The sequence below is a fragment of the Danio rerio genome, chromosome 19 (assembly GCF_049306965.1).
Source record: "Danio rerio strain Tuebingen ecotype United States chromosome 19, GRCz12tu, whole genome shotgun sequence".
Lineage (NCBI taxonomy): Eukaryota > Metazoa > Chordata > Actinopteri > Cypriniformes > Danionidae > Danio > Danio rerio.
The window spans coordinates 12,220,001-12,233,694 of NC_133194.1; the positions used below are offsets into that span (position 1 = coordinate 12,220,001).

A 13,694-nucleotide genomic window follows, 5' to 3' on the forward strand; every position below is an offset into this window, starting at 1 on the left:
GCAATGTGTGCTCATGCTTCATTTGTAGAAAATCACGTTATTTTTTTTTCATATATTTTACTTTAATTATACACTGCTACTCAGCTAACATGAAAATAACTGTCATACTTCCTAGTTCCTCCAAAAGCCTGCCCTCAAGAGGCTCTGATTGGTCAGCTAACATAATGTGCTGTGATTCGGCTCCACATTACCAGAAAAAGCATCAGGTCCAGTCACACCTCTACTAGCACTTGCTGTGCAGGTGAAGACTGTAGGTGTTTACAGCAATTTGACGGATAAATATGAGTTTGTAGCTAAATTGTTAACGGTGCCAAATAGCATTTCCTGTTGTTTACATCCTTGTTTATGTCCTTGCTACAATATACTGTTATCGCTAGACACTATGCATAAATACATTTTAACAAATAAAAATACCAACAGGTTGTGGCTCACAGTCCACAGCTTCATCTATTATGGTTGGAGCTGCTCCTTCTTTGAGGAATTTTTAGCCGAATCCAGCACTGAACTGAGGGAGATTCTGGAAGCTTTGTCAAATGCTAGCTATATCTTTTTTTATAATTCTCTAGGAACATAATTTAAATTAAATCGCAAGCATTTCTCTCTTTGTGTCATGTCCTTTGGAAGTCCAAATAGAGAAACAGAAATTTGGATGGCATTTTAGCTTTCTCTGCTACATTACAGCGCCTCTGGCCATGCCTCTTAGCTGTGCTTGCTGGGGTGTGTGTGTCTGGTGAATGCGCCTAACCTGAAGCATTTGTGATCACATTAAATTGTTTTTTTTTTTTTTTTGTAGTCCCCAAACTTTGTCTGCTGTAGGCTTTGCTAAGCTATCTTTGTAAAAAGCCAATGTCTCCCTTTGCATTGAACTTTGAGCATCTTATTTTCAGAAATGTTGTTTAGGTTTACATCTACATTACACATCAACTAAAGTTTGAAATATGATATTGTTGTGAACCCCCTCTTTAAGACTGAAGTAATGGCAAACATCAAAAATGAAAGTTAGGTTGCCAGTTTGCCAATATTTCAGCCGAACAAAAATGTAGATGCGCAATATTTGCAGCAAAGGTCCCAATGACATGCAGCAACACATTAAACCCTAGGAACAATATGTGTATATATATAGATATATATATTTCAAAAGGTAGGCTAGATTGTAATTTTTTATTTACACTGTAAAAAAAAAATCTGTTATTTTATGTGTTATTTATCCCAGCTGCCGGAAAAAAGTAAAATAACAGCCACTAAATTACAGACATTTACCACAAAATAATGGAGGTTAAATGTCCTTGAATTAAAATTTTCTGTCAATTTCTGTCATTTAATGTGTGTTGTTTAAATTGGTAAACTAAGTTAGTAAATTGAGTTGGTAAATTTCTGTAATTTAACGGCTGGTATTTTACATTTTCTTTCCGGCAGCTAGGGTGTAAAATATGTAAAATAACAGATTTTTTTTTGCAATGTATTAAAAATACTTATTATTTATTAACAAAGCTCATTTTTCTTAATAGTGTGCCAGGATATTTAATATATATTTGGCCTATTATTAAATTATTTCCTTAGGTAAAAATATTTTATTACTTTCAAAAATTTAATGAAACAAACTGTAAATAAAAATAGGAGTTTATTTTGGTAGGCAAATCAAATAGTATGTTATTTAATTTCCTGTTCAGTTGCTGTGTTTGGAATTTTACAACAAGTTCAATAAAAATGTTTTATGACATGTCATTTAAAATATAGGACACATAATAGCCTGACACCAGAGCTGTATGTTTATGCAGTGTGCAAACATTATATGCGGGGTGGTTGCCAGTAATATCGCATATCACGCTATTAAAACAGATCCAGATTTACAGCCAGGGGAATTTCCTCATCGCAATGGCCCTAGCAATGATAATGCAATGTGGTTGCCAAAGTTTAAGGTATAATTTAGGCAAGAAGTAGAAAATGTAGTATTATACATTATTTATTGGTCAAATATACGGACAGCATTTAGAAAGTTTTAGTTAAATGTTGTCAAATCATCCACTGGGCAACAAAAACAAAAGAAACACCACAGTATTTTTCCTTCTAAAGGTTACGTCCTTTCTCCCACGCAATACACTTGATGTAATTATTAAATATTCTTTGAAGTTTCTGTCTAAATTCCCACTCACCGGTAAAGAATAAACTCCCAGAGGCTAAAAGAGAGTTAAACACAAACATAGTCATGCTGCTTTGAGATTGTCTGTCCTTTCACAAGCTGCTTCCTTGTGTGTGGGGTCAGATCAGGCTTCAAACAGCTGACTGGACACGTGTGTGTGATTGTTTTTGTGTGGGTTCATGCGTGTAAGCGTCTGGAACTAAGAGAGAAAAGCAGAAAGAGCTTCTAAGGAAGTCACATGATAATCGTTCTGTGTGTCCCAGCTGATCATATGGTGGCCTTAAATCAAATGCGTAACCATATAATATTGAACAAAAACGTCAGACAGATATATGTTTTATATATATATTAACATTACATTTTACAGTACTATAATGTGGTTAAAAAACGACCAGACACTTCTATTAAAGTGGGAAAAAAATAGACGTCTGGCACTTTATAAAGAAAGTGTCTGTCTAATAAAACTCCTCCCTTCTTTTTGCTGGAGTGTTTGTGTAAGAGCCTGCGGGCCTGGCATGAAAATCTTATTCCCTAAAGTGGACCAGTAATCACGAGTGCCAATTCAGTCGACGCTCCCTCAAGATCTACACTGAAAGTATGTGTGTGTGTGTGATTTTTAGTGGCATGATGTCATGGAAAGGCCCACAATTCAAACAGACCTTTAGCTGTAATGATAAGAGGACGTGTTTAAATGATAACTGGGTGAATGTGACCAATCAGTCTTGACCTTATGAGTTTGCATTGTTTGAACAGGCACGTGGGAAAGTTTTCTGCTTTTATTTATATGATGTAAAACAAATTTAAAAAATGATCATTTCAGAGTTGTAACTTTATATAACTTGGTTCAAGTCCCAGCTGGGCCAGTTGACATTTCTGTGTGGAGTTTGCATGTTCTCATTGTGTTGGCATGGGTTTTCTCTGTGTGCTTCGCCACAAGTTCAAAATCATGTGTTAAAGGTGAATTAAATAATCTAAATTGTCCATTGTTTTGTATAAAATAACAAATAGGTAGACCATGTTTCTAGACATGTATATATACTTTTATAGACAAATATACCAATGCTTTAACCCCAGAAAAGTGAAGCAAATCTATGTATGGTGGAATAAACATGGTCTTCAATCAAAACAAATCAAATGATTTGTTAGCCTGATCAGTTATTTTCAAACTAAATACTCTAAATAACAATATCTCAACTTGAAATTTGAGAGGGTAAATGTTGACAGACCATTATATAATAAAACAAACAGTAACATTTCACTTAAACCCATATTTAATAAATACAGTAAAGAAATTGGTCATTTATAATGTTTTGGTAGATTAACTGGCTTAATCTTTTTTTTTTTTTTGTAAATCATTTTAAATTTCACTCTCATCAAATGCTTCAAAAGCAAACAAAATATGCAAAATATTAACATTTTCTACAATTTTTAAATATTTTTGATTATTATTGGCGATATGCATTCATTTTATAAAACATGAATCAAAACACTGAAAACTCTACTGTGGATGTGAAAAATAATGTATGGATATTAGCAGTGGGGAATTAATAACAGTATTACTATTGTCCCCACAGGAATTCTTACCACTTAAACCCGATTTACTTGAAAACTGAAAAACTAGAAAGACGCTGCTAACATAGGGTTGTGTTATTGCAGTAAATAACCTGATAATTAGTGTCATGCATGAAAAGAGGATCACAACTTGTAATAAGGAAAAAATAATTGCTACAATAATTTACATTTTGGACTTAAAAACTGAAAAGCTGTGCTGAGACACAGTCAACGAAATCACAGGTTGCATGCAGAGCTGTTATAGCCTGGAAAGCAAATGTTGTCAGGGCTTTGAAAGCATTACTTTGTTATATTGTCCCAGGTTACTTTCGTCCTTGCTCTCCCCTATATACATACATACATACATACATATATACATATATATATATATATATATATATATATATATATATATATATATATATATATATATATATATATATATATACACATACATACATACATATATACATATACATACATACATATATATATATATATATATATATATACATATACATACATACATATATATATATATATATATATATATATATATATATATATATATATATATATATATATATATATATATATATATATATCAAATACATCATTTATATATACAGTCAAGCCTGAAATTATTTATACTCCTTGCAAATTCTGACTTAAAATTACTTAAACCAGCAAGTTTTTGTTTTACCAGAAATGATACAGGCTTCTCCCAAAAGATAATAAGACAAGGTAAAGGAGGCATTATTGTGGAAACAAAAAAAGAAATATACTTTTATTTACATTTCAACAAAACGAATTTAGCCAGGTGTATGAATAATTTCGGGCTTTACTGTATATATGAATGACATATTTAATCCTAAATCAATTTTACAACATTACTGCTGAGACTATATTTTAAATGAAATAAAAGCAGGGGACATGTCAAAAAAAAGTCAAAAAATCTTACTGACCCCAAATTTTACAATGGCAGGAAGGTTTGTCAAATCACAGTTAACATTATCCCAATAACCTCGTTTTTTTTTCCCTCTCTGAAATGGACTTCTATAGCTTTGACAGTCCAATAACATGACTAACCCTAATGTGAGTAAATGAGAACTGCGTTTGACAAGCGCTGCAATACTGACTCAAAAAACACTGTCATCTTCAGGCCTGTCATCACTCGACCATAAAATCCTGCTTCCTTGTCTCATAGTAGTAAATTGGGTCAAAGATAATATTGTGACCGCTGTCCACCCTTAAAACAACTACAAAAGGTGCTTTCTTCGTTCAGTCACATGAGTTTCTCACTGACTTTTTGGTGTGTGTGGTAGTGTTGGTTTAAAGAGTGTCTCCTATAACCCAGTCCACAGATGAAAGTGTTTCGTTCAATAACAAATAAGCAAGTTTATTTCATCACAGTGCCGGAACATTAAGCTTTTCTGAAGATAATGAAATAAGCGATTAACGGATTTGATAAGACATCCAAGCTGCAAACTCTGTGGTGATTCTGAGAAATTTGGGGCCTGTAAAAGTTAGCAACAGTGAGTGAGTCAGCGTTTGCCCGGTTCCTATGAATCATGGCAAGCTGGAGTCTGGTTCTCAGAGCAATCTCAACTGTGGAATATGAACTGGGAACTTTCTGAAAGTGCAAACTGAATATTATTAGATCAAGAACTAATAATAAATGCAGAAACTCAAATGATAGAGCAAATACACACACACATAAAATGATTCACTGGATTTACTAAATATTTAGGGTAAGTGGTTGCAAACAATTTATATGGGCTGAATTTAAACAAACAAATTCAATTTGGGAGTGTTCAACCTAATTTGTATAAATTGTTTGCAACCACTTATCTAAAAAATGTGTAAATCCAATGGATCTTTGTTCAGTGCATGTGCATTTTATGTTTAACATTAAAGGGATAGTTCACAAAAAATGTAAATACTGTCATCATTAAATTATCCTCCATTTATTTTAAACCTGTATGAGTTTCTTTCTTCTGAACAAAAATGAAGATATATACTGTAAAAAATGCACACAATTCATTCATGTTGTCCCAACACAAGTTCACTTAAATTTGAATGGATTGAACATAAGACAATAGAGTTGTCTCCCAAAAATGTCAAAAATTGTGTTCTTTCATCTTATTTTAAATAAATAACTTGGACAAGCCACAATATATATAGGGCATTAACTCCGGGGGAGAGCACCATCTAGGTTGCTCAAAAAAATAGAATATTTATTTAATAATATTACTATAAATTGAGTGTAAATAAAATACATATTCATAAAATGTTTTTAAATACATTTTTAAAATTCACTTTATTACAAATGCAAAAAAACAAACAAACATGTGACATAATTTTTTTTTCGTGTATGTGAATTGTCGCGTACATGCGGCGCGGCCCGGTCCAGTCTGGAGCCGAAAAGAGGAAAAAAGTACAAGTTGAATCACGTGCATCATTTTCAGGTAACTTGCTAGGTAACTAGCACTGCACAATTATTTCACTGTATTATTCATTATTATATAGTTATTATATTATATAATTATATGTTATATCATTCTTTGTAGTTATCATTGTTTATTGTTTTGTCTATTTCTATACATTTCTTATTGCTGTTGCTTGTGTCACTGCAATGACAATAAAGTCTCTTTAGTCTTTTAGTTCTGGATGTGTTTGTTTTTAATGGGTCAGTTTTTTATTTTTGTGCATTACTATATGAAATGACAACACTGACTCGTTCTGTGATGTCTGAAAGATCAATAATATAAAATGGGGTCAAATTACAGTAAACCTCAGCCCGTAAATAATTTTTATTGCATGAATTCATTATTGGTTATTTTTTTCTGAATGTTAACAAAGTTTTTGTTTAAAAATACACTCATTCATTTTTAAAAACCACTAATGTCTTTGATTTACTGACAGCAAGGGTCAGTTTTTGTTACATCCACATTCTGGTTGTAGTTTAGCTCATTGATTTAATAGTATGTCATGAGTTTTTCTATAAATGACAAATTTCTTCTACATGGTGGTTCAATGCTGAAATTTGTCACAAAAGACGATGAGGTGGCATGACCAGCACTGCTCCAGAGACACCAGCAGCTGTACAGATACAGACACAGGAAGAAAAATTGAGGACCGTCCAAGGTTTTATTCCTTACCTTTTGTGAATGTTTAAAATTGGGAATGCTTCTGCAGAAGACATGTCAGTGTTTAGTTTAATATAAACTGTTATTTTATAATGTAAATATATGAATGTTTAAGTATAATTTTGAGTGTTTATACGCATATTTATGTATATAAATGAATAAATACATGTTTAAATACTTATGTTTGTGTGTTTTTTGTTCTTCAGTGGGGGCACTACAGAAAAATTTTGCATAGGGCAGTCTTTTGGCCAGCAGCGGCCCTGGCACCAGCCATTGACTTGCATTGTATTTTTGGTTCCTAATATGACTTATTTTCCCCAGAATTTATCAGAATATCTTCTGTTATGTTCAACAGAAGACATTAATTCTTTTAGAATCATTTGAGTGAGTAAATGAGGAGGAAATGTTTATTCGTGGGTGAACCATCCTTCAGCTCTCAACCACACAAGACTGTCTTACTCTGCCCTCTGTTGGACAAAAGTGACACTATCATCTGCTTCCACTATTAAAGGCATTTTTTTTAGGTTCGTTTTTTAGGACATGGCATTGAGACAGCAGTTTCAATCCACTGGACAAACCACTGGACATCATAGAAGTCCACAATTATATAGACAAAAATCCTGTATATTTTCCTCAAAATTTTTTATTTATTTTTCATTCATTTTTGCCTTCGGCTTAATCTCTGATTTTTCAGAGGTCGCCACAGTAGAATGAACTGCCAACTATTCCAGCCTATGTTTTATACAGCTGATGCCCTTCCAGCCGCAACCCAGTACTGAGAATTACCCATACACTCTCACATTCCCAAAAGAGCTCATACACTACGACCAATTTAGTTTATTCAATTCACCTGTACCGCATGTCTTTGGACTGTAAGGGAAACCGCAGCACTCGGAGAAAACCCACACGAACACAGGGAGAACATGCAAACTCCACACAGGAAAGCCAATTGGCCCAGCTGGAACTCGAACCAGCGATCTTCTTGCTGTAAGGCGACAGTGCTAACCACTGAGCCACCGTGTCACTCCATCTATCAATGTTTTACATATAAATTTTAATAATAAACATTTTGCGTGCATATATATGTATGTGTATATACAGTCAATGATTTTGGGCTTGACTGTATATGGATGTGTAAACCTATATATACAGTTGAAGTCAGAATTATTAGCCCCTCTTTGCTTCATTTATTTATTTATTTTTTTAAATATTTCTCAAATGATGTTTAACAGAGCAAGGACATTTTTACAGTATGTCTGATAACATTTCTTCTTCTGGAGGAAGTTTTTTTTTTATTTCAGCTGGAATAAAAGCAGTTTTTAATTTTTAAAATCCATTTTAAGCTATATTTTTTCATGATCTTCAGAACAAACATTCGTTATCCAATAACTTGCCTAATTACCCTAATCTGTCTAGTTAACCTAATTATAACCTAGTTAAGCCTTTAAATGTCACTTTAAGCTGTAAGCTGTATAGAAGTGTCTTGAAAAATATCTAGTCAAATATTGTTTACTGTCGTCATGGCAACTATTACATTAATCATTTATTAGAAATGAGTTATTAAAACAATTAAGTTTAGAAATGTGCTGAAAAAATCTCTCAGTTAAACAGAAATTGAGGGAAAAATAAACAGAGGGGCTAATAATTCTGACTTCAACTGTACATAATAAATATACATAGTTTACACACAAAAACTCTCCAAAACAAAATTATAAACCTATAAAATAATTCAACTCCAACTAGAGATTACAGATCCCAAATGCTACTAGTAACACTTTTGATTTTATGAAGTTTATTGTAACAACCAAGCAGGAATGATAACGGATGCCAACATTGTTTTGAATTTGGACAAAGTGGGAAGGAAGCTGGGCTCCTACCTTGCGATTAGCAGTCATCTTGCGCAGGAAGCTTAGTGTTCGCTCCAGACGATTTCCTGACAGATCCTCTTTGTTTTCTTGCCTCTTTGCCTTTACTTGTCTTCTATCTGTATCCAAACCCAGAGCTGCATACTCACTGTCTATACTGCACCATGAAAAATATACACTTAATGCATTGATTCTTAAAATACGTAAGGTTAATTGTTTACAACAAATGACTGATAGAAGTCTCACCTGTTGGAAGATCCTCCAATCTGGTGGTGCAAATTACTCTCTAAATCACAGGGGAAAAGATAGAAAAAAGATTTTCAATGAGTTAAAGATATAGACTGTGTATTTAAATGTTTACATGACATAATGTTGGGTTCTCATGTTAGTTTCATTTTTTCAGAGTGGATATAAACAGTACAACAAGAATAAAAACACTTTAAATTAAATAACATTCATGTTCAAAAGTTAATAATTAATTTCATTCCTTCATCCATTCACTCATTCATTTTCTTTTCGGCTTAGTCTCTTTATTAATCTGGTGTCGCCACAGCAGAAGAAAACGGCAACTTTCCAGCATATGTTTTACGCAGTGGTTGCCCTTCCAGCTGCAACCCATCACTGCGAAACACACTCAATCACACATACACTATGGCCAAATTAGCTTACCCAGTAGCACATGTCTTTGGACTTGTATGGGAAACCTGAGCACCTGGAGGAAACCCACGGGGAGAACATTCAAACTCCACACAGAAATACCAACAGACCCGGCTGAGGCTCGGATCAGCGACCTTCTTGCTGTGAGGTGACAGTGCTAATCACAGAGCAACCGTGTCACCCTGGATACTAACTTATAGTTACTAATAATTTTAGAATGTTTTAAAAGTAGGCTCTCTCTATATATATATATAAATACGATGATATATGTTTCTGTTAATAATGATTATATTTTAAAGTGAATGGTTTGTATTTTAAAAATGAATTATTTATACATTTTTATTATTAAATTAATTAATTGTTGGTGTTATATGATCCTTCAGAAATAATTTAAATATGCTGATTTGGTGCTCAAACAACAATTATTACTAATAATATTATTGTTGAAATATGTTTAAGGGCGAGGCAGTGGCGCAGTAGGTAGTGCTGTCGCCTCACAGTAAGAAGGTCGCTGGGTCAATGGTTCTCCCTGCCTTCGCGTGGGTTCCGGGTGATCCGGTTTCCCCCACAGTCGAAAGACATGCGGCACAGGTGAATTGGGTAGGCTAAATTGTCCGTAGTGTATGAGTGTGTGTGTGTGGATGTTTACCAGAGATGGGTTGTGGCTGGAAGGGCATCCGCTGCGTAAAAACTGGCTGGATAAGTTGGTGGTTCATTCCGCTGTGGCAACCCTGGATTTATAAAGGGACTAAGCCGACAAGAGAATGAATGAGATATGTTTAAGTTTTTTTATTGTTGTGCTGCTTCATAATTGTGTGGAAACTGAATTATGAACACATTTTTATGAATTATGTGGTACAAGTAAAATATAAGATTGTGCTTATCCTTGCTGATTAAAATTAATTATGTATTCAAAAACATATGGTATATGAATAAAAACTAGGTAACAAATAGAAATAAAAACATCAGAGCAAGATAGCCAAAGAGAAAAGCCACATTGCCAATAGAAATAATTAAATAATGGTAAATAATATGAATGATTTGGAGACCCTCAAAACAAAGTGAAGTAAGTCAGGTTTAGTTTTGCCCATTCTCAAAATTGGTCCTCTGCTTTTAACCCATACACCTGCACATTTTTAAGTTAGAAGTAACACACACACACACACACACACACACACACACACACACACACACACACACACACACACACACACACACACACACACACACACACACACACACACACACACACACACACACACACAGAGGCCAGCAATACTACAGCTGGATATTGAAGACAGAGTGTGGTTCATTAACTCCCCCACCTTTAATTGCTGCTGGGACCGGGAATCAAGCCAGCCACCTTTGGATTACAAGTCCAACTGACTGACCATTAGGCCACACACAACAAAACAAACTAGACTCACCATGGCAGTAGGAACGTGGGCGAGGGGCGGAGCTTCTGGGCATCTGTTGCATCATACACAGACTGGGGGCGGAGGCACTGCATCCATGCATCTGATTGGACTGCTCCTGAATACAGATTCAGAGAAAATGAAAAACAACTTCAAAGAAAACTTTATTAGTTTATGCACATTGTAAAAAAAATTAAATAAAGGTAAATGAGCTGTTTTCTGTATTCCGTGAATTTTATATTATATTATATTATATTATATTATATTATATTATATTATATTATATTATATTATATTATATTATATTCGTTTTCTAATCCTCATCGACAAGAAAAAATAAAGTAGTGACTGCAGGTTGAAGGTAGGAGTAAAAAGACCTAATTATTCTTTTATAATTATTATTTTTTATCCATTATATTATTCCAAACAACTAAAAGGTCAATGAAAGTCACTTTGTTAAACTGTAGAGTTGAATTTTCAACATCAAAGGTCAACAGAGATCAAGGTCCGTAAAACAAGTTTTCTAAAATGCAACATCGTGAAATATTAGCGCAATTTAAAATAACTTTTTAAAAATGTATCGTCAATTTTAATGCAACATCTAATGGCAAGCAACATTTGCTGCTAATTTGCGGCTCAGAAATATTTTTTATTAAAGGGCAATGACACCCCCCACTTTCGGTTAAAGTCTACTTCAGAATTTTTTCAAAAGATGCATGATTAATGGGCGTGGAGCTCCGCGAGCATCGGGCAGGAGTGGGCGTGGCCAGCAGGGGAGAACGTGAGCGAACAACTGTTGTTGTCAGTTAGCTCACAAAATGAGACAAACCATGAGGAGACGCATGAGTTTATAGTTTACAAAGTTAAAATGCAAAGATATGAACAGTGATTTAATGCCCTGCTACATTTGTTATTCGTAATTTCATATACACATAACCACAATTTATATCATTTTAAAGATAAGTGTGTTCATGTAAACCCTATAAATGAGGACTTCTCCCTCAATCCCCGTATCCAGCAGACTCAGTGCAGCAGGTCTCCTGATCTGTCTATTTTAACCATTAGCCCTGCTGGTAATCTGGAGGATTTAGGCAAACACAGCAGCACAGTGATGTGTCTGAATGTGAACGAACTCCTGATAAAAGACAGCGTCCGCCATGCTCTAATTCTCGTGCTGCTCTCCCGACAAAAATGCTAGCAGCACACACACAGCTTTGCTGTATGATCGGCCCTGACAAGATCGCGGGGGAAAACATGCAACAAACCCCATGGATCATGGAAACAAACGTATATGAGCCTTCATGAACGGCTAAATACTGTGTGCCATGGGTCCTTGTCTCACAGCTCGGGCTTGACTCTGGCAGGTCTCATGAATAATTAAGCACCCGGCTCTTCTCATAGGATAAGAAAACTCCGCTATGAATAATAATGAGAAACCGACGCGTCATCATTGCACTTGCAGTTCTGCGCTACGTCGCCGATTTTGATCCCGCCCCAAAAATCATTTTAAACCCGGAAGCTGAAATTAGCTGACAAAAGCTCAAAATTATCCAGTTTTCCCCACAATTAAAGCTGACAGGTGCTAACATTGTCTTAACTGATGCTCAACACACACAAATCTGTTAATATAAAAAAAGTGCTCCAGGGTGTCCTGAACCTTTAATGCTAAAAACAGCTTTGCTGCAAAAACTTGTGGAACAGAACCTTTTTAGCCATTTTGCAACATTAGAAATATTTCTCACAATTTTATTCATGTTTGCTGAATTTAAATATTGTGGCTTGTAATTTTCTTTTGAAAAATCAATATTACGGACCAAACCTTTTGAGTAGAAGTTTCAGAATGTATACAGTATGAAAATGACCTTTGTAATATCTTTATTATTCGAAGTGCACTGTAAATACAATAGTAAGTTTAACATTGTGCTATTCACCTGCAGCTTTATTGTGCTGAACAGTTTTATCAGAAGTTAAAATGGTTAAATAATAGTTTATTGCAGACTGAAACTGAAAACCTAGCAAGTGATCAATATAAAATCCCTATGACCTCTTAGCTGAATTAAAAGAAGTTTAACTTTATAGTCCAAAATGATAATATCAATATATTATTCTTAAGTTTATCTAGTGTGCTATAAAAAACTGCATTTAGAAGATATAAGCTTTCAAAACATTCCTTTCTGCAAGTAAGAATCAACAACTTCCTACACATACACATGTGTAGAACATACACAACAGACATGCACTTCAGCATCTTTGTCAGATCCTCAATTAAATGCTCTCTAGTATTTAAAGTGTGTGTCCGAACACCAAAGACACAATAAAATAACTGAAATTGACCACTTAATCAAAAGAAACGGAGCTTTTATAACAGGGTTTGTGTAATGCTAAATAAACATACATGGATATAAACAAGGCGAGGCAGTGGCGCAGTAGGTAGTGCCGTCGCCTCACAGCAAAAAGGTCGCTGGGTCGCTGGTTCGAACCTCGGCTCAGTTGGCGTTTCTGTGTGGAGTTTGCATGTTCTCCCTGCCTTCACGTGGGTTTCCTCCGGGTGATCCGGTTTCCCCCACAGTCTAAAGACATGCGGTACAGGTGAATTGGGTAGGCTAAATTGTCCGTAGTGTATGAGTGTGTGTGTGGATGTTTCCCAGAGATGGGTTGCGGCTGGAAGGGCATCCGCTGCGTAAAAACTTGCTGGATAAGTTGGCGGTTCATTCCGCTGTGGGGACCCCGGATTAATAAAGGGACTAAGCCGACAAGAAAATGAATGAATGAATGATATAAACAAAATGCTATTGTCTAATATTTTAAAAGGAGAGGAATACGTGCTGTCCAGTATGTTTCCACTGAAATTACGTCATACACCACAAGCCCTCATATCTCCAGAATAAAAACTTGCCAGTAAAAACTTAAAACTGTG

The 13,694-nt window shown here is 34.8% G+C and overlaps 1 protein-coding gene across 2 annotated transcripts in view; it reads right to left on the reverse strand.

The window, feature by feature from the left end:
* arhgef2a (Rho guanine nucleotide exchange factor (GEF) 2a) overlaps positions 1–13,694 on the reverse strand; it is a 118,157-nt gene that overhangs the window by 81,078 nt on the left and 23,385 nt on the right. For both annotated transcript variants that reach the window (NM_001423384.1, XM_073930602.1), the window contains 3 exons: positions 10,790–10,895; positions 8,952–8,991; positions 8,718–8,862 (listed from right to left, as the gene is read on the reverse strand). In NM_001423384.1, coding sequence (NP_001410313.1) covers positions 8,718–8,862; positions 8,952–8,991; positions 10,790–10,895 — 291 coding nt within the window. The remainder of the gene's footprint in view (positions 1–8,717; positions 8,863–8,951; positions 8,992–10,789; positions 10,896–13,694) is intronic.